Source organism: Megalopta genalis, chromosome 3 (assembly GCF_051020955.1).
Source record: "Megalopta genalis isolate 19385.01 chromosome 3, iyMegGena1_principal, whole genome shotgun sequence".
NCBI classification, from domain to species: Eukaryota; Metazoa; Arthropoda; class Insecta; order Hymenoptera; family Halictidae; genus Megalopta; species Megalopta genalis.
Window position 1 is genome coordinate 21005666 of NC_135015.1, and position 18770 is coordinate 21024435.

Consider the following 18770-nt stretch of genomic DNA (forward strand, 5'->3'; position numbering starts at 1 on the left):
TCTACAGTTTTATCTGTCTACACCTTAAATTATGTATCGCAGCACGTGCAGTCTTTAATTACTGTGATAATAAAATGCTTGTATTATTTTTAATTCATTTCATCGGTTATTTAAAATAATCAAAATAGTTGAATACTTGTAATCATTATTGTGTGCATGTTATGCTTTTTTATATATATATATAATTTATGCAATAAACATGAATTATTATAACGTGTTTATCTTATTTGAAAATTTATTTGTAATATATTGTATCAAAAATCCATATTAACTTCAAAAACAACAAGGATTTAATTAACTTTATTTTCTTTTCATTTAGTATACTCTTTAATCCACTGTCTAATAAAGTAACGATGATATTTGCGTGCTAAAATAACACTGTATGGATCATTTTCATTACTGCCTCTTAAATCAAGATGATGTGCTCCTTCAGGAATTAGTATTGCAATAGCTGATGAAGATAAATTCTTTAGTACTCCACCACTACTCCATGGATCCAATAGGCCATTACTAAATGAACATAGTAATCCAACACAATTTTATGAAAAGTATTTCTAAATTTTTCTGAAATATTTTCTCCTATACATAACGATGTAATAATAACATAATATATATACCTAAAAACAATATTTGTTGCTGCAGACAAATCTGTACATCCGTATTGTTTACAAATTCTATCTGCCTGTGGTTTTACAGAGAATTGCTCCTCGCACTCCTTTGTGTATGCTTCAAAATTCCATTCTTCACGTTCAAACATATCATTTATTCCGTCAGCACAAGTGGGCATTACCATTTCTGTACAGGCCTGATAAGGCCAACCAATAGCTCCTAAATTTGAATACAGAGTAGAATCATTTATATCTAAGCATTTTACTCCACCCGTGTAATTACTATACAGATTGACTGCTTGATATATGGCTAACAGTAAGTCTGTCTCTGTTAGTAATTCATTTGTTAAATGCTTGCATGCAGCCTATAACATAAATAAAATGTTTGAGTTATAAAACAAGAAAGTTGAGTATAAGTCAATTTTTATGAAATTGATAAGAATTTGTATACCCACCTTTACTGGATAAGCAGGTAAAGGTACTAAAAAATTAGCCGCATAAGGATAATTCACCATTGCAAGATCTATATATGCTTCTTGCAGATAATCTTTTAGTTGTTTCACTTGAGAATCATTCTTCAATGGTTCACAAAGTTTCCAATTGTCTGATAACCACTTTTTGCCTTTATCTATCGAAGAAAGTTACAAGTAATTTAAGGGATAATTCTCCATAAGGAAAAAATACTGGCAGATTTTAATTATCAACAACTTAAAAATATAGTTGAAAACAATTCTTCACTTTTGATTTTCGTTATATATCTGTTGCTGAACAGCCTATATTAAGCATGATACAGAAAGGAATATTAATTTATTACCATTTGATGTTACATTGTTAATTGCACTCCATGATTTTTCAATGTTTGCCGAGCAATTTGGATGAGCCATCATAAAATCTGATTTGACTATTCGTGAAAAAGATTCACATTCTACAACACCGGTAAACTGAAGGATCGGAGCTGAAGCTGCGATTGCCCTGAAACATCATCAACTATGCAAACAACATGAAATGTGAATATGTTATTATTACTCTAAGTCGCTTTAATTACCGACCCTTGTACAATATGAGGATATTTTATACGAATCCATGCACTAAGCATGCCACCGTACGAACCACCAAAAACAATTACTGGACTGTCTTTATACTTCAATGTGGATTTTAAGTCTTGAATAAGATCAATGTAATCTGCTAAAGCCTGCTCGGATGTCAAGTACCCCAAATGTTTAGAATCATTATAAGATTTATTGCCGTACGGCATAGATTCTCCATAGTAACGATGTTCAGCGAAAACTAATAATGCTCCAAATTCTGGTGCGATTTCCCACATAAATCCCTGCCAAAATATTCGATATAACATATAAGGTAAGGAAATCATAAAAAATGTATAACAATAACATTGAAAAGACGAATATAACGAATTAAAATATTTATATTATGAAATCGACTAATATATTAAAAATTCCAATTGTACAACTCAGCCTTACTGTATTTTGAGCAAAGGCTTCAATGTCACCCTCATTGCCAGTATAAAAGAAAATTGGTGGGTTATTTTCTCCTTGCCAAGTATCATTTATAAGGTACCTTAATTTGAATGTGTCTTCAACAGAAAAGCTGAAGTGATCCACCTACAACACACTTATTTATTTAATTTGTCTTTCAACAACGTACATAAAATAAATGCACGAATTAGTATCTAAACAATGCAAATTAGGAAATTATTCAAATTCATTGTACAGAAAAATTAAATGTTAATAATCCAAGTTACGAATACATACCGGCATATGGATCGTTTTGATCTGATATTTGTAATTGGCATTCTGTAATTCCTTGTTAAAACTGCCGTAAAATTTATGTGATAAAAATTTCAATGAAGAAGATCGACATAACATTACAAATATTAGAAGCAAAATATATTGGAACTTCATTGTGATCTATCATTAATAATTCGTTCACGACACGAGTTCTCAAATTCGGTATTTCGATGACAGTGCATTCAACTCCAACCACTTCAAATCGCGGACTTCGGTACGCCACTCCGCCAAGGAGGATATTATGTATTTATATACATTATCTATGTATGCATTATCTTATAAATCAGATCCGGAGCGCCATTTATGAAATCTCGGGACCGAGACAGCATCGAGATTGTTACATACATAATATTAATTAGATCACGCTTCTATACTCTTTATTTTAAAACGCCCGATCTAAACCACCCCCACAATAAGAATTTATACGTACATGAAAAATAGATTAAATTGTAGGAATCGAGGGGCTGAAGAAATAGTCTGAGGGTACAGATAGTTTCGGGGGGATTTATCGAATCCATTTCAAGCAACAGAAGTTTATTTATTATTACAAATGCATTTATTATCAAAATATAAAAATGGCGTTCTTACGCACAGTGGTAAGTAAGTCATGCACAGCCTATGGATCTCTACGAAAATTTCTATGTTCGAACATGTCACTTTACAGAAATTAGGATGAGGGAAACACTATTTTCTATTGACTAGACAGTTTTTTTATAGAAAGGATCAAAGAAAAATTCTAATTTTTGTTAATACACATGTTTTGTTATGGTCTGAAAATTTACGGCAGCAATAGCATGTGGGATGTCAAACTCTGTCCACGTACAATCATGTGCCTCGGCATAGTAAGCAATTCTGCTTCACCATAATATGTACATCATATGTACTATCCTACATATATGTATACGTATGTATGTACACATGCTTACGTACATGAAGCCTTCGCACGAGGACTCCATTTTGTAATACAATGTGTAATTAATTGTGCAGGCTCCGTAATATCACGACCAGCGTTTTATTCGCGATGATTTCGAATTACATTGGAAGGTTACTGCTCAGAAATCTTGATTCCTTTAAGTGTAATGTTTATAATATGTCGCAGATATTCAATGTTCCTTCCAAAGAAGCACTTGGAAAGCGTATGAAAGTACAGGTTAGCGGTGCTCCATTACTTTTCGGTATCATGATAACAACTTACTTCGTACATCCTCTATACATTCCCAAATTCCTTTGAAAAAGCGTGAACTTCAATTTGAATTTACTATCTATCGTTTATAATCGAATCATACTCGAGGTTGTTGGTCATTGAATCGTTCGTTAATGTAGGGTTGGGTTCGATCAGTCAGAAAAATGAAAGGTATAATATTTATGGACGTTTCCGATGGATTAACACCGAACGTGTTGCAAGTCGTTATTCCGAAATCAGACAAACTGGCTAAGATAAGTTATGGCTGTAGCGTCACAGCGGAAGGAGAATTGGTATTGGCTCCAAATGGTAGTAGCGAATTGCACGCCAGCAATGTTACAGTAATCGGTGAATGCGATGTTATGGATGGATATCCTTTTGCTCCAAGGAAAACATACGTTGATACATATATTAGACAATATTTACACTTTAGACCAAGAACTAAAACTTTTTCTAGTATACTCCGATTGCGAGATCTAATGTCTCAAGGCGTTGGAAGCTATTTTAAGGATAGAGCTTTTATTAATGTACATACTCCAGTTTTAACATCGAACGACTGTGAAGGTGCTGGCGAATTATTTCTAGTAAAACCATATTCTGCAGATATAATAAAAAGTATGAAAAGGGACGGTGTTTCGGAAGAAGAAACTTATTTCAATGCTACAACTTTTTTAACCGTGTCTGGCCAACTGCATTTAGAAGTTGTTGCAAGGTGAATAAACAATACAATTGTATAGGAGACAAACACGCTAGAGTTTTTAGATATATATGAATATCGATTGCTAAACTCTTTCAGAGCTCTTACAAGGGTGTATACTTTTGGACCAACCTTCAGAGCTGAAAATTCTAAGTCAAGATTGCATTTGTCCGAGTTTTATATGGTAGAGGCTGAAATTGCATTTATCGATAGTCTTGATGATTTAATGGATGAAGTAGAATTACTAATCAAATATATCACCAGAGATGTACTTGAAAGAGGAGCGTGCGATATGAATGTACTTGGTATACAGGAACCAATGTGGTTGAATCAAAAGTTTACACGTATAACGTACGACGATGCAGTTAAGATATTAGAGAGTAACCATGAGAAATTAAACATACCTGTTACATATGGAGAACCATTTACCAAAGAACAGGAATTATTTTTAGTAGAGCAGAACAATAATATCCCTATATTTGTTATGAATTGGCCAAAAGAACGTAAGCCTTTTTACATGAAAGAATGTAAAGACGATGCCTCAAAGGTGAGGGACATGAACTAAGAAGCAATGATGCTTTTAACTGATAAGCATTGAGTATTATACTTTTCTTTAAAGGTTGCCGCTATGGATCTATTAGTGCCTCTAGTAGGGGAATTAGTAGGAGGGAGTTTGCGTGAAGATGATTACAAAAAGTTACAGTCAAAACTACCTACAACATCTGATCTTTCTTGGTATTTAGAACTTCGTAAACACGGCAATGTTCCAACAGGAGGGTTCGGGTTGGGGTTTGAGAGATTGATGCAATGTGTTTTGGGCATATCTAATATTAAGGATACGCTACCATTTCCCAGATGGCCTCACAATTGCAATCTATGAATAAAGATTTCAGAAATGTTGCGTACTTGATTCTTCCCGAACATAATAGCTATTATACGCTATTTAAGTAAAAAAAAATAAAGCACCATTTTAGAAAAAGAGTAAACTACATTCTTAAAAAGCAGCTCCATGAATGATTCGTCTTTTGAGGGAAACATGAAATGTTCACTCGATTGTGTAAAGAAAGCACAATTTTATTAAATTTATTGCAGTGTAATCTAAAACGTCCAATGTTACAAAGTTTCACTATACTAAGGACAAGGAGTAAACAGTAACTTTAATACATACTCACGGTTTTTTTTTCTAAAAATAAGTTTTATTGAATATCGAGATAAATCTCAACTAAAGAATAACTTTCTTATCAATACCTTCTGTTTATTTGTTCAAATGTTTCATGTAGTTAAAAATTTAAACTTCTAAGGTATTTTTTTCAGCAATTACGACTATCTTAAGGGATTTTTTTTTGAAAGGTAAATTTAGGATTATAAATAAGCAACCAAAGGTAGCCAAGACCCCGAATAATCAACAAGATTTCTTTTTATACAACAAAATAATCCTCCTCTAATAGTAACTGTTTTTCTTCCTTACCCAATATCGTCGCGATTATTTTAATGTTGATCTTTTCTTATGTACATCATAATCAACAATTTCATATATCACACAATTTGTACATCTAACTGAATTGGGTAATATCTCACTCTCACTCGCGCTCTCTCTCTCTCTCTCTCTCTCTCTCGTTGGTTCTTCTTGCAAGAGCTTGCTTTCGTTCTCGTGAAATGAAATCGGGATTTTACACCTCTAATAAACAATCGCATTGAGTACCTTTCGAATATTTTTACAAAGTATAAACGGTATGAAAGTCATAGTCTCTTGTGCATATCAATAGTGCATTTCCGACAACTGTCTGTCACGAAACGCGATTGCACTTCTCGTGTTCGGGAATGCTACTTTGACCATCGTGTATCTCGCTCTAATTAAATCGAGTCCATTACATTAAATATGTACAGTTCTTATTCGCTTTCTTTCGACTTAATTAAAACTTAAAAAAATGAAGGACTAAACACACACGCGCGTGCGTTCACACCTACACGTATACGTACAAACGCATTGTATTACACACACATTATAACTTATACGACATGATACATAACGTATGTAGAAATAAGGATATTATGCCTAATTTTTGCATTTGTGATTGGCAGTCGAAAGGTAGAAATAATCATGATAAGGACAAGTATGTGAAATGTCGGAATGAAAAACAAATATATATATATATGAAACACTCACACCGTAAGAATGAATCGAACAATAAAAAAAAAAAGGAGAATAAAAAAAAATATTCTGTCAGCATATCATCAGGTCGTATAAGTTGCACAAATTCGAGGTGTATAACGCGTGAATACTTAAATCGTAAGTAGCGCTATGCACAGAACTCGGTTTCAAGATATTCCACACAAATGCCTTGCATACGTACATACGCATCTCAAGTACGGATAATATATTACAGGTACTATTTACATAATCGAGCAGAGTCCCGATAACTCTTGCCCTCTTTCCACGGGTGGTAAATTGGACAATTTTCTACCTTGCAAAGCAGGTTTCACGGAGGCAGGCACCAAAGGTTCCGTTACTTCTTCAACGGGTGTTTCGACTACAGGCTTCTCTTTCTCTTTCGATTCTTCCGGCTCTTTGTTGATACACAACGGCTTCGTAATGTTGATTTTTATTCGAGATGGTGCCGCTGGAATTGCCGCAGGCGTAGAATCTAATTCAACGTTTCCGTCTATGGAACTTTTCACAGCAGCGTACGTTGTGTCCACCGATGCACGCTCAGCAATTATGTTCTCTTCTGGATCTAATTATGGAATTGTTTTATACAAATTTAATAATGACAATAACATACAAATTTAATAATAACAATACATCAGAATGTATTTTAAACCGTGAGGAGACGGAAGCTTACTGTGTCAATATTCTACAACCGGGTTCAGTCATTGTCCAATTATAATCAATTACATAGCTTTTTTAGTGTCACCCTATGCTTTTTGGACGCACTATTTAAATTATTCGAGACAATTAAACATTTACAAATAAACTTCCATTCAACTATGACTGTGATTGTATTTTCATAAATTATAATTATATCGAATAAAAATACCGAACATACCTGGTTCTGGATCAGTAGGTTCTTCTTTTACTTCCACGTTGCTGAAATCAACTCCTGCATAGTCGAATTGCTCTTCTTCCAATTGCTCTTCGGGTTCATCGATCGGCTCTTCCTTAATTTTAATATTTTCAAAGGAATTGGCAATAGTTTCTGGTTGACATTCTTCTGTTTCAGTCGTCGGTACAACGTCTTTATCCACGTTTTCAGCGTCAACAGATTCCTCGTTATTATTTTGTGATTCTTGCTCTTCTTCTACTTTATCGTTCTGCTCTATGTCCATCGTGCCTTCAACCTCTGCTTCTTCTTCTTCGTCTTCTTTATGAATAGCTTCAGAAGACTCTTCTTGAACGATCTCTTCTATCGCTTCGTCAAGTGCTTCTGTTGTTTCATTTTCGACATTCATCGTTTCTGCATTTGATTCTTCAGTCTTAGTTTCTTCCGCGAGTGTTTCATCGGAACTTTCTTTCTTTTCGTCCTCCATTTCTTCGATGGTCTCCTCAAGCGCTAGCGCAGACTTTTCCAAAGCTCTCTGATAACGTGGAAGAAAAAAAACAAAAAAATATTAGACCTCGGTTTGGTAAATAGCGTTTTAATCCAAATGTGTGTTGCTAGGAGCTATAAACGTGCAACAAGGAATTACGGGAATGAAAAATGAGTTGCACTCTCTACATTGTACTAACGTATAGTATACAGGATTGTTCATAGTGTTTGTAGGTCACTTGTGGGATATATTCGCCGCTCAAAAACAGTGAAATGGGTTGTTCTCAATATTTTAGGGTTGCTTTCATTACGATGAACTATGCACTTGATTAAGTTTCAAAATACATGTGAATAATTTAACCATCTTTATCTTTATCACGTTTTCGAAATGTTAAAAACGAACACAGGAAGAACTGAGTAGCAGCACATGTATATCTCTATGAACAAAAATTCTATGGAAAGGGAACAGATGAACTGAAAGATATATTGCAGCCTTTACTTTACGTTTGCCAGTGCCTAATTACTTCCACTATATCTATACGTGAAGAAACAGTGCAATATATTAATTATTATTAATAAGCACATACCACAAGACTCTTTTCCTATTATTTTTGTAAGAATGCAACAAATAGAAAATTCGTTAATAAACTTATACACATACGCAATTACTCAAAAATATGATGGAGAATTGTCAACGTAAGCCCTATCGCAAGAGAAATGTTACCAACCTTGTAGTCTTCTAGACACAGCGGATGGTAATTTTTTCCTTCGAAATTAATCGCTGGTCTTAAATGCCACTCTTCTTTTTCTTCGTTGTAAAACTGTTCAAATGCATCATGGCACACTTGACATCTGGAATCCTCGTCGGATCCAGTAGGAACACTAGGTTGCAATGCTTCCTGCGGGGACTCTTCTGCTGCAATACCTTCTGTATCCGCAGTTTGCTTTTCCGTTTCGAACCAACTTTGTGCTAAAAGAAGAAAATTACTTTAGATATTTGACCTGTACCAAAAGATTCCCAAAGTATACAATTTTCAAGTCCCCGTACCTCTGTCTTCCAAGTCTTCAATCTCCTCGAACTGTATCCAGTCGCTAACATCATAATACCATGGCCGCGAATGAGCTTTCCTGGCTGAATCTCTTTCCCGTCTATTTTGTCTGAAATGCCAATCCAAATGATGGCTGTACCGGGTAGCCAATTCCGGCGCGAATCTAGCACCGCAAGAGCTACACTGCATGCCGCTGTATAGTGCTGCCGAGATCGCCGGTTGCTTACTGCGGAAAGTACAATTATACGTGTAAAAATTAAAACTATAAATATCGAACCGGAAGAAATCGTATCTTAATCAATGCTATACATCAATCTTTACAGAAATATGCTTACACTTTCAGCGTCTCAGGCTTGTCGAACGAGACAGGCATAATTTCCGGTTCCTTCTTTTCTTCCTCTTCTTGTTTCTTTTGCTCGGTGAGATTTGGTACAATACCCGTTTCAACCAGTCTTTGGAACAGCTCGTTCATATTCAATGGTAACGATAATGCTGGAGCGGCGGCTGGTGGATTTTCCGCTGGTTCCGCTTGATAAGACAAACCAGACGCTGGCGCCATTGCGGATGGTAAAACCGAAGATAACATATCCAACTGTAAATCTGAAATGAAGAGAATTTTTGCTACAAGACTAATGAAACGTACACTGAAGCTACGCTTAAGAAATCGTTCGAAGGAACAACAAATATTGCTCTATCAATGTAATATTTACCCGGTTTAGGAGTAGATCGAAGATCAGAGCCGTCCTGCGAGGTAGATTCCGGTTCGACGGTAGAGAATTGTGCTGGTGCAGTAGTTGCATCCACTTTTGGTTTCTGCGCCAAGACTGGAGGCGGCGTAGGTGGCGATTCGATCGGTTCCTCGCCTCGCATGCCGGCTATTTTAACGTAACCAGGCCGAACCCCTCTTGGCAACACCGAAAATCTTATAAAATGCTTCTTGTCCCTAACAATAATAGGCTTCGGCAGTCCTCCGAACTCAACTTTGAACGGACGTCCATTCAAAAGAACTGTTTGCAGCGAGTCTATAAATTCAAGTGTATGAGGCTTTCCTTCGATTTCAAATCTGTAAAAAAAAACCAATGATCTTTTAGTTAAAATTCATTTACAATTAAATTGATTTTAATTACGTGCATAATTGGTGAAAAAAAAAATATTACATTTGTGGTTTCGAGTCCAAAAAGACGGGCACCATGTTCCTGGCATTAATGATGAGATTAATCTTGGCGACTACCAAGGCGGTTCTCTTTACAGTACCAATCTTGACTTGCGGCGGCGGTCCTTCAAGTTTGATACTGACTTTCTTACCGCCCAGATCTATCGTTATAGGCATACCACCGAAATAACATTCGTACCAGCGGTCATCGACGTACAATTCTCTCGTGGGCGCGCCTAATTTAATTCTGAAAACAACGTTAAAGAAAACTCATGATTTAATTTCTCAAAGGTGTATGTTAGTAGAAAGACTGTGGTTGAATATTTGAATGCATACCTATGAACTTCGCCTTCGTACATGAACTCTTTGTATTGATCGTTAAATGCGCAAGTTACAGTGTCTTTGTCGTCGATTAAAATACGTCTTATGCCGTCCTGGAATCCAATCTCCCGCGGATCATCCCAGTTCATGAAAACTACCCCGGTCTGTCCATAATATCTAATTTCACGAGGTATATTATCGATGTTTATAGATTTCATGGTATCCCTTGCAATGTCATCCAACAATTTTGGATCCGGCGGTGGTAATTCGCGGCTGTGAGGATTCGAATTCTTCGCCATTGCACTTGAATAATTTTGATCGCTGTCTTCAAGATCGAACTTCGAAGTCGAACTTGGTGATACGTTCCTCGTAGCTAAAGAAGTTATGCTTGGATTCGAGATAAGATTCGATATTGGTCCATTGTTCATCATCATGCCGGGTCCGTTTATGCCTGACAGTGATATGGGCGGATTAGGCATGCCTATCGGACCGATTGGACCGTTAGGTAAAAGATTCGACATGAGAGGCCCGTTTGGTCCCATAGGTCCCATGATTCCAGGTCCCAAACGGGGATTCGGGCCGAGATTATGATTAAAACCACCGTGGTATTGATAATCTGGACGCATTGGCCCAAAATGTCTTGGATTTTGCCAGGGGCCAACAGGTCTAAAGTCTGAATTAAAGTGTCCTTGAGGACCATAGGCTGGACCTGGTGGATGTGCCCACGGTCCTGGTTGTTGCCATGGTTGAGTTTGCCACCTCGGCCCATTCGTGTTCCGTGGAAGCGGATGATCTTTACTCCTCATCACTTCTTTATCGCTCGAAGGACTGAAGGTTGATGCACGATCACCAGAACTAGCTATATCCAAATTTACACCCTTCTCCCAGACTATTGAACCTACTTCTTTCTCTTTGCGTTGCGCAGCTCTCAATTTGCGGTCCTCGCTCATATGTAAAACTTCTTGAATCAGGGTATTGTATTGTGTTTTAGTAATAGAGCCTTGATTCAACTGTTCAGCGGCTTGTTTCATTATTATCTCAATATTTCTGTCTTCATTTCTCTCCGGTTTGTCATTCTCTCGACCTCTTCGTCCGGGCCTATTATCTTGATCTTCATTAGACAACGTTCTTCTTCTCTCTTTAGGATCGTCCGGCAGCTTATTGTAAAGCCTAAGTCTTCCCAATCTGTCTCTGTTACGGTCTCTACTATCCCTTTTGTCATCGGCATTATTGGCTTGTTTATCCCTGTCGTTCTTTGATGGTGTCTTCAACTTTGCCCAACCATCTTTGCCATCTTCACCGGATATCACTGGTGGAGGTGGTGTCGGCGGTCGTCCAGCTTTAGGATGAGTTAGAGTTCGCAGATCAACATCTTCGTTCCCAAATAGTCTGCAATATCAAGCATACAAAGTTTTGTATTAAGTATGTGGACCATTTTGTAAAAGTGGAGAAAAAAAGAAAGAAAAATACGTACGCGTCAAATTTTTCGGTCTTCGTTTTCTTAGTTATAGCTGGTTCCATGTGTTCAGTATTTTGCCTTTTATTGGTATTAACCGGCGGCGGCAACACGCGTAAATCTAAGTCTTCTTCTGAAAAACATTTCAAAACAATATAAATAATTTTGTTTAGCGATTATCTGGTTTTATACACATATGTTTTAATTTTACCAGCACGTAGGATCTTTGCATCCTCTTTGCATGCTAGTTTTATGTCTTGTAAAATAATGAATCTGTGCTTTACTCAAGAAAAGAGAGATACATGTTACATATAAATAAAACATTTTTACATTTTCCATCCCTTTTCAATCTTGTAATTGATATTAGGGCTGAACACCTTGTTTATAAATATTTCAAATAAATAGTGCGGCATTAATGAAAGCAAGCTAGGAAGAGATCCGGGTACTATTACATATAGATTAAGTGAACTCACCATCGAGCAATGTAAAATCAAGTCAATATATTCTATCTGCAATAGGCTTATAAAATATAGATGTAAAAGAATGCAAGTTATTGACTCACTCTTTTCTGACACGGAAGCAGTTGCACCTGCAAGAGGTAGCGTTGCTCTCAAGTCTTCGTCTTTGCTGGATGACTCCAAAGTTGGTTCCGCAGCGGTCTGAGCGTTTCCAGCATTTGCTGGAGACTGCTCGGGGCTAAGACTGCCGTCCTTGTTTCGCCTTACGTAATTTCTTTGTCTAGCGTTTGGACGAATTTCTTTGAACGCGGGTGGATGAGGAGGAGAGACTATCAGCGAACCAGATTGCTCCTCCTCAGTAACACCGCCGGAACTGCTTACACTTGAATTCGATTTTAAATCGTTACGCCTGGGAATTCTATATGGAGGGCTTGGACTGCGCTTTCTCGATTTGGTGTTCTTCTTCCGATTTTTAGAAGTTTGAAAGGATTGAGGAGAGGTACGCGAGGATGGTGAACTGTCTCCACTGTCCTTTTCACGAGATTTCGACCTAACAGGACTTACGTCTCTGTCGATTTTCGGTATCTTATTCGGAGATGTCTGAGGTTGCTTAGATCGCGACTTGTTAATTATTTTCCTATGCGAAGATTTGGAGGAAGTGGAAGATTTGTCGATCACCGACGACGAAGAGCTCCGTGAGTTGGAGCCCTTCGAGTCTTTCGTCTTAGAATCGCTGCTCCCACTTCCTCTACAGCTGACGGGCAACGTCGCCGAACTACTAATTATCTCAGACAGAATCTGAGAACCTTTGGAACTATTACTGTTTAGGTTACCACTACTATTACTAGACAATCGAGGGTCTTTCTTTTGACTTGTTCGATGCGACACAGCATCTTTATTTGCGTTACCACTGAAATTTTTATTGTTATTATTGTTGAGGTTCGTATTAGCATTATTGTTATTACTAGCGTTTATCGTCGCAGTATCGGAGCCGGCAAGATTTGTTGGAGACTTGTTGATAGTGCTAGTCACAGCCTGTTTCGAAAGTAACTGCTGTTTTAATTGATCTGAAAGTACAGTGTTTGAATTTGCCGCTAGCTGCGTTTGGCCTTCACCCCGCGTATCCTTTTGTGTTGGTGTACTTATTCGCTGCCGTGGATCCACGCTTGATACTGCTACATCTTGAGCTGGTGTAGTTTTTAATCTTGGATCACGAGACACAGGCTTAGCTGATGCTACTGCTATACTACTAGCCGGCGCTATTCGTGGACCATTGTTCGTACCCGCATTTTTCAAGAGCGAAGCAGTTGCTGCTGGAAACTATAAAGAGAACAAAAGATTTAGAATGATAATGCACACTTAAGACAAGGATTCTAAATGTTCTTATCCAACTCTAGTTACTTGTTTTGCTGCTGGTTTTGGTGGTTGAGGTGGCACAGGTAGTGCAACAGATTTTCCTTGCGTTGTAGTATCCACGCTGGGTGTAACTTGAGTCGTAGCCGCGACCTACATACAAAATAAAGGTTGTTTTATTAGTCTTGCTTATTTTATTTGTCTTGCGTAAAGAGTTATCTTCACTTACCAATTCGGCTTTCAAATTTCCTGCCTGTTTATCCAGCTGCCGTTGCTGTTGTTCCAAATTAGCTTTAGCCTGAAGTAATTCTAATTCAATTTTTTTCTTCTGTAATTCTAATAATTCTCGTTGTTTCTTTAGTAACTGTTCTCGCATTGCAGCTTCTGTCGGCGTTACAGGATCACCCGGAGGCATCTTAACAGGTGCTACAATTGGTTGAGATACGATCGAGGTTGTAGATTGTTGAGGCTAAAAATGAATAAATAACATCATTGGAAGTGTACTATGAACTACAGTAGTAATTAGAGCTCATACTATCTGGGCACTGTGTTCTCAGAGTACTTATACTAAAGCATCGAGTATTTAGATTTAAGCTGAATAAACATCTGAGTTCAGTGGTTACGATCAAGTTCGTAAATTGGAACAATAGCAAGAGCCCAAATGAATATGTATAAAATATGATTCTTCTAACCATAGAGAAAAATCGGGGATTTACGTGAATAGATCCCGAAGAAACGTTGGTAGGGGAGGCAGTGATTGGCCAGGCAGGATCAATACTTTGCACCCGTACGTCCAAGGAAAACAACTTCTTCGCAGGGAAAACGTCGTTCCACGTTTGTCTCAACTTCCACATGCTGGCTCGTGTGTTTTCGTCCACCTGTTTATTTATGCAAAATTACTATTTCTGTATCTCCTATAGATTTTCTTTGCAAGGGAGAGTATCCATGCTCAACATTACAAGGAAGTGATAGTGCAATAACCTAATATTGACTAAACAATTATCTTATAACATCACAGGGGATAAGAAGATAGTCTTATGATCGCAATCCTATTTCTCCTTTCTTCTCACAAATATGGCATATGCAGGGTAATATAAAAGATATATGATACATACGAAAAAAGAACATACCTTCTCGAATACTCCACAAAATGTGTTCACAATATTTTGTGTGAAGAGATTTAAATATGCTCCGTTTACATTCTTCACAATCGAATCGATCAAATATAGAACAGGTAATTTGATGTCACTTCTCACCTATTGAAACAAAATATATTTTATTTATATCCGAATTTTAAATCTGTTACGAATAGAAGCTATCATTTCATACCACAATCAATTTAACATGAAAAGAGGAAAAATTAAATGCTATACGTGGATACATGACTGCTGTACTTTAGAATATACTTTCTAAGAATAATACTTTAATTTTTCAAAATTTATTCTGTGCCTTATACTAGTTATCTTTTAAGTAATATCTGGAATAAAATAAGGAAGAGCTTATTTTACTTTACACAAATATAAGTTATAAACAACTGTATCTGTATTTCCTGTAAGTAATAATTCGTAATTATGAAGTTGCAAAACTTTTTATATAATAAAATAAAAAAGGGTATGAAACATAGCTCGGTTACTTCTAGCAATAAAAATATATTAATTACAGATCTTTATAAAGAAAATATAAGAAATAAATTTTATATGTACATATAAATTATATAGACAATAATAATTTATGTTAAACAAATAGCATAAGAATAATTTTACCATAGACAAGAATATTTTCTATACCGATTACAATAAATAACAAACCTTTTGCAGATGATTCTCAACCGCTTGCACAATTGCTGGTGCATGTTCAATATTATCCTCTGCCAGCATAGTAAGCATATTAATTAATGGCTTGCTATTGATCGTAAGGTCGGACAACGATGAGATATACTCATCCGCTATCTCCTTAGACTTTGTTGACGTCATGATGTTGCCAGTTGAGAAGCGCAACAAATCTTCGTCAAATGGACAGTGGTAATTACACTATGACACAGAGAAAACGAGTGTTAAACAAACAAATAAAAGGAACACATATCTTTAATTTATCTTTTGTTGATGTTTTAAATTCAGCCACGCGAGTTTATTGATCTATGTTATGATGCAACTGTTGCTATGGTTTTCTGAGATACTTTTAACAAGAAAAAATTCATAGACTTAACACTTTACTCACAACGCTTTACTAGTCATTTAAAAATTTGAAGATTCACAATTGAAAAATTATTAAGCATCTTTTAGATATAATACAGTCATTAGAAAACCTATTCGTAGGTACATACAACTTAAAAATAAATGAATTATAAATCTTATTATTCACAGACACTAAGCTACTCGAATGTTGAATGTTCATACAGTGAAATACAAATACTAAATTCGCATATCGTCAATAGTAAAACTCAATGAACAACTGAATAAACATTAGTCATCACTACATGTATATGAACATGACACCACAGCGAAATTAAGGAACACGAATTTTCTGCGAGAAAGTGATATGTGCATCGCTTTTCCTTGGCTTTTTACGTCGATTAAGATATTATTACACTTTTACTGAATTATATAGGCCGAAAATGATTAACACGTATTCAGAAAATTCCCAAAATTTCGTTTCTAGCGAAATGTGTAAACGAGAGATCATTGACCTCGAGCAGCCTAAATTGATAAGAGGAAATTAGCACATTAACTGTTTCTATTTATGTAATATTATCTGGAACCTTTTCACAAGAGATTGATAGACTTTAGACGCATATTGATTTTTTTTTTCCGTTTGCCTCAGGATTCTAACGTTTCGGAAAATTAGTTCTCGTCGCACAGTTGTCTCAATGTTCATGCACGTTCTAGTAGTTCAGCACAAATAGCGAAGTGTACACGAATAATGAGCACGCATCTGGATTTCCTGAACGCCCGTTCAGCGAACTTGAACGACATTCGGTTTCACAAGCTTCACGTACAACCGGCGAGTACCACCATGAACACCATAAGCGACACTGGCCAACATTTACCTTCTTTAACGCATTTCGAACAACAGGAATATCCCGAACCGACTATTATTTTGACTTTTCGCGATAATCACGCGGACTCCACTGCTTACACCGAACGGGATATCCACGTAAAATGGCGACCATTCCTTTGTACCTTCTAACGGGATTACAACTGTAGAAGCGCCGCCGTTATTGGTGAGTTTTCTCGTTCTGTCGGTTGAATTTCAGGAAGCAGCCAATCACAGGATTCCTTACATACTCGGGCGCAACCAGCTTGCTTGATGGTAGCGAAGTTTCACAATTGTCCCGCACAAGTCGCTACCGAGCAAAATGGTAGTATTTAGGCGTATTCTCATTACCGCGATTAATTTAGAAACACGCACGTATATCAAGCGGTTAACTACACTGGCCAACGACAATTTTGCGTTTTGACAACCGTAAAAGAATTTTTCTGCACACACACGTATCGAGAAATTACAATTTAAAAGATCACCAAATTTTTAACTACACTAAGAATATTTTCCGATAAAAAACTACTTTGTTAACACTTCCTAGCGTCTCAGCGTACTGAGCTGTACTGTACTGTGCGATGTCGCAGGCAAAGCATTTATATGGGAGCAGGTAGAGACACTGCTTTCCTCTGATAGGTTGACGCTTCACAGGTGAACAGTGCTGCCCTCACGGTTTTAGACAAAGAGAGGAAGTAGGGGGTGAGCAAGAGAGCACGACATCGGCACAACCACAAGTGAAACAAGTCACACCGACGACCATTGTAGCTTGTCTCACTTTACCATATTTGCGATCTCACTCTATTCGCGCATCCGTTTGCCTGGTGCTCCATATGAAACATTTGGCGTCATATTTGACTTGTACTTTTCGCCCCGTAGGATTCTTGACCACATAAAATTTCACACAAAGTTCGTGCCGATTTTCGGTAGGTAGCGTGAGAGACCTGACTGAATATATCACAATTATTGAAAACAAATGACATGCGTACATATTCTAAAAGAGATAACTTCAGCCATATTTGGTAAAAAGCTTGGTTGCGATCCGTTAATTTTTATCAGTTTCGTACGCCTTAGAATATGGTGGCAAATAAAGTGCATTATAGGCATTTAATGCTTTTCTTTTTCCGAAAGGGCAAAAATGCCACACAAGCGGCAAATAAGATATGCGCTGTTTATGGCGAGGATGCTGTAGCCGAAAGAACTGTGCGGAAGTGGTTTGCTCGGTTTAAAGCTGAAAATTTCGACCTTGAAGATCAAGAACGCCCAGGTAGGCCGTCCACCACAGACGAAGATATGATTAGAACAGAAATCGAGAATAACCCATGCTCAACATTACGACAATTAGCAGGAATGCTAAATAAATCAAAATCAACCATCCACGATCGTACTGTGAAGCTTGACTCCAATATTTAAATGAGCTGCGTTTTAATTTTCCTAAAAAATCGGCATGAACTTTCCGGACAACCCAATAGAAAGAAACGTCGTTTCAAGACGTTCGCAAATACTGGTCTTTGTTGTCGAGAATCTTACGGGCGAAAAGTACAAGACGAATATCGTACCGCGTGTTTCAGATGGAACGTCTAGACGCGCGAAAAGAGTGAGACCGCAAGCACGGTAAACCAAAATGGCGTAGGTTCTCGTCCGTGTGGACACTCTCACATAGAGTCCGCTTGTCTCGTCCTGTCTCTCTCGATCATTTTTCGTTCTCATTCTAAACCATCTGCGCGGAGCTGGATGCGCATTAAAATAGTGGGGGGATAAAAGCGCTCGAAAAGAAGGGGCGGAAATTGGTCACGATAAGGAGACATTAGTGTACATCAAACAGTACAATATTTTTTTATTGTATTATAAACGTTTGTACACATTTGAATAATTAGTTAATACAAAATTAATTCGATGAATCAAGATGACATTAGACAAATTTAAAACTAATTAGAAAATAATGTCGAATATAGGATGACAAATTAATTTGCATTTTATAGTCATAGGTTGCTGCAACAGCATTTAACATATGTAGCAGAAAAATTTGAAGAATTTAAATTATATGTTAAATGTTGCAATTTTATACATACCTATAGAACGAAGAAATCGAAGAATATCTATCTTGAATTTATTATACATACA

The 18770-nt window shown here is 36.9% G+C and overlaps 3 protein-coding genes across 8 annotated transcripts; 1 reads left to right on the top strand and 2 right to left on the bottom strand.

Annotated features, from left to right (window-relative positions):
• Positions 1-217: 217 nt before the first annotated feature.
• Positions 218-2777, bottom strand: LOC117225024 (lysosomal Pro-X carboxypeptidase). Its single transcript, XM_033478317.2, has 7 exons — positions 2381-2777; positions 2090-2230; positions 1658-1938; positions 1423-1580; positions 1064-1236; positions 618-973; positions 218-510 (listed from the first exon to the last, which is right to left on the bottom strand). The coding sequence occupies exons 1-7, from the start codon at positions 2528-2530 to the stop codon at positions 312-314; spliced, it is 1458 nt and encodes a 485-aa protein (XP_033334208.2). The 5' UTR covers positions 2531-2777; the 3' UTR covers positions 218-311.
• A 574-nt stretch (positions 2778-3351) lies between these two features.
• AsnRS-m (asparagine--tRNA ligase, mitochondrial) lies at positions 3352-5275 on the top strand. Its single transcript, XM_033478318.2, has 4 exons — positions 3352-3566; positions 3740-4311; positions 4396-4843; positions 4916-5275. The coding sequence occupies exons 1-4, from the start codon at positions 3438-3440 to the stop codon at positions 5174-5176; spliced, it is 1410 nt and encodes a 469-aa protein (XP_033334209.2). The 5' UTR covers positions 3352-3437; the 3' UTR covers positions 5177-5275.
• Positions 5276-5695: 420 nt separating this feature from the next.
• Positions 5696-17205, bottom strand: Pcf11 (Pcf11 cleavage and polyadenylation factor subunit). Of its 6 annotated transcripts, none has more exons than XM_033478304.2 (17): positions 16793-17205; positions 15422-15643; positions 14744-14869; positions 14306-14491; positions 13843-14082; positions 13662-13766; positions 12365-13580; positions 11821-11935; positions 10362-11735; positions 10030-10272; positions 9583-9935; positions 9208-9472; positions 8872-9098; positions 8552-8793; positions 8411-8425; positions 7344-7872; positions 5696-7031 (listed from the first exon to the last, which is right to left on the bottom strand). In XM_033478304.2, the coding sequence occupies exons 2-17, from the start codon at positions 15584-15586 to the stop codon at positions 6691-6693; spliced, it is 5742 nt and encodes a 1913-aa protein (XP_033334195.2). In that variant the 5' UTR covers positions 15587-15643; positions 16793-17205; the 3' UTR covers positions 5696-6690. The 6 variants fall into 6 exon arrangements, with proteins under 6 accessions (XP_033334195.2, XP_033334198.2, XP_033334196.2 ...); XM_033478307.2 differs by having other exon boundaries at positions 14330-14491; positions 16660-16800; XM_033478305.2 differs by having other exon boundaries at positions 11821-11932; positions 16660-16800.
• Between the last annotated feature and the right edge of the window lie 1565 nt (positions 17206-18770).

Excerpts from the sequence above, each read along its gene's own strand:
- LOC117225024 (XM_033478317.2), bottom strand. The coding sequence starts at position 2,530 with ATGAAGTTCCAATATATTTTGCTTCTAATATTTGTAATGTTATGTCGA. Across the intron at positions 1,939-2,089 it reads AAGCCTTTGCTCAAAATACA|GGATTTATGTGGGAAATCGC; the intron begins GTAAGGCTGAGT and ends ATATTTTGGCAG. Across the intron at positions 1,581-1,657 it reads TATCCTCATATTGTACAAGG|GGCAATCGCAGCTTCAGCTC; the intron begins GTCGGTAATTAA and ends ATGATGTTTCAG.
- AsnRS-m (XM_033478318.2), top strand. The coding sequence starts at position 3,438 with ATGATTTCGAATTACATTGGAAGGTTACTGCTCAGAAATCTTGATTCC. Across the intron at positions 4,312-4,395 it reads CATTTAGAAGTTGTTGCAAG|AGCTCTTACAAGGGTGTATA; the intron begins GTGAATAAACAA and ends AAACTCTTTCAG. Across the intron at positions 4,844-4,915 it reads GTAAAGACGATGCCTCAAAG|GTTGCCGCTATGGATCTATT; the intron begins GTGAGGGACATG and ends TTTTCTTTAAAG.
- Pcf11 (XM_033478304.2), bottom strand. The coding sequence starts at position 15,586 with ATGACGTCAACAAAGTCTAAGGAGATAGCGGATGAGTATATCTCATCG. Across the intron at positions 14,492-14,743 it reads TTTGTGGAGTATTCGAGAAG|GTGGACGAAAACACACGAGC; the intron begins GTATGTTCTTTT and ends ATAAATAAACAG. Across the intron at positions 8,794-8,871 it reads TGAAGACTTGGAAGACAGAG|CACAAAGTTGGTTCGAAACG; the intron begins GTACGGGGACTT and ends TTCTTCTTTTAG.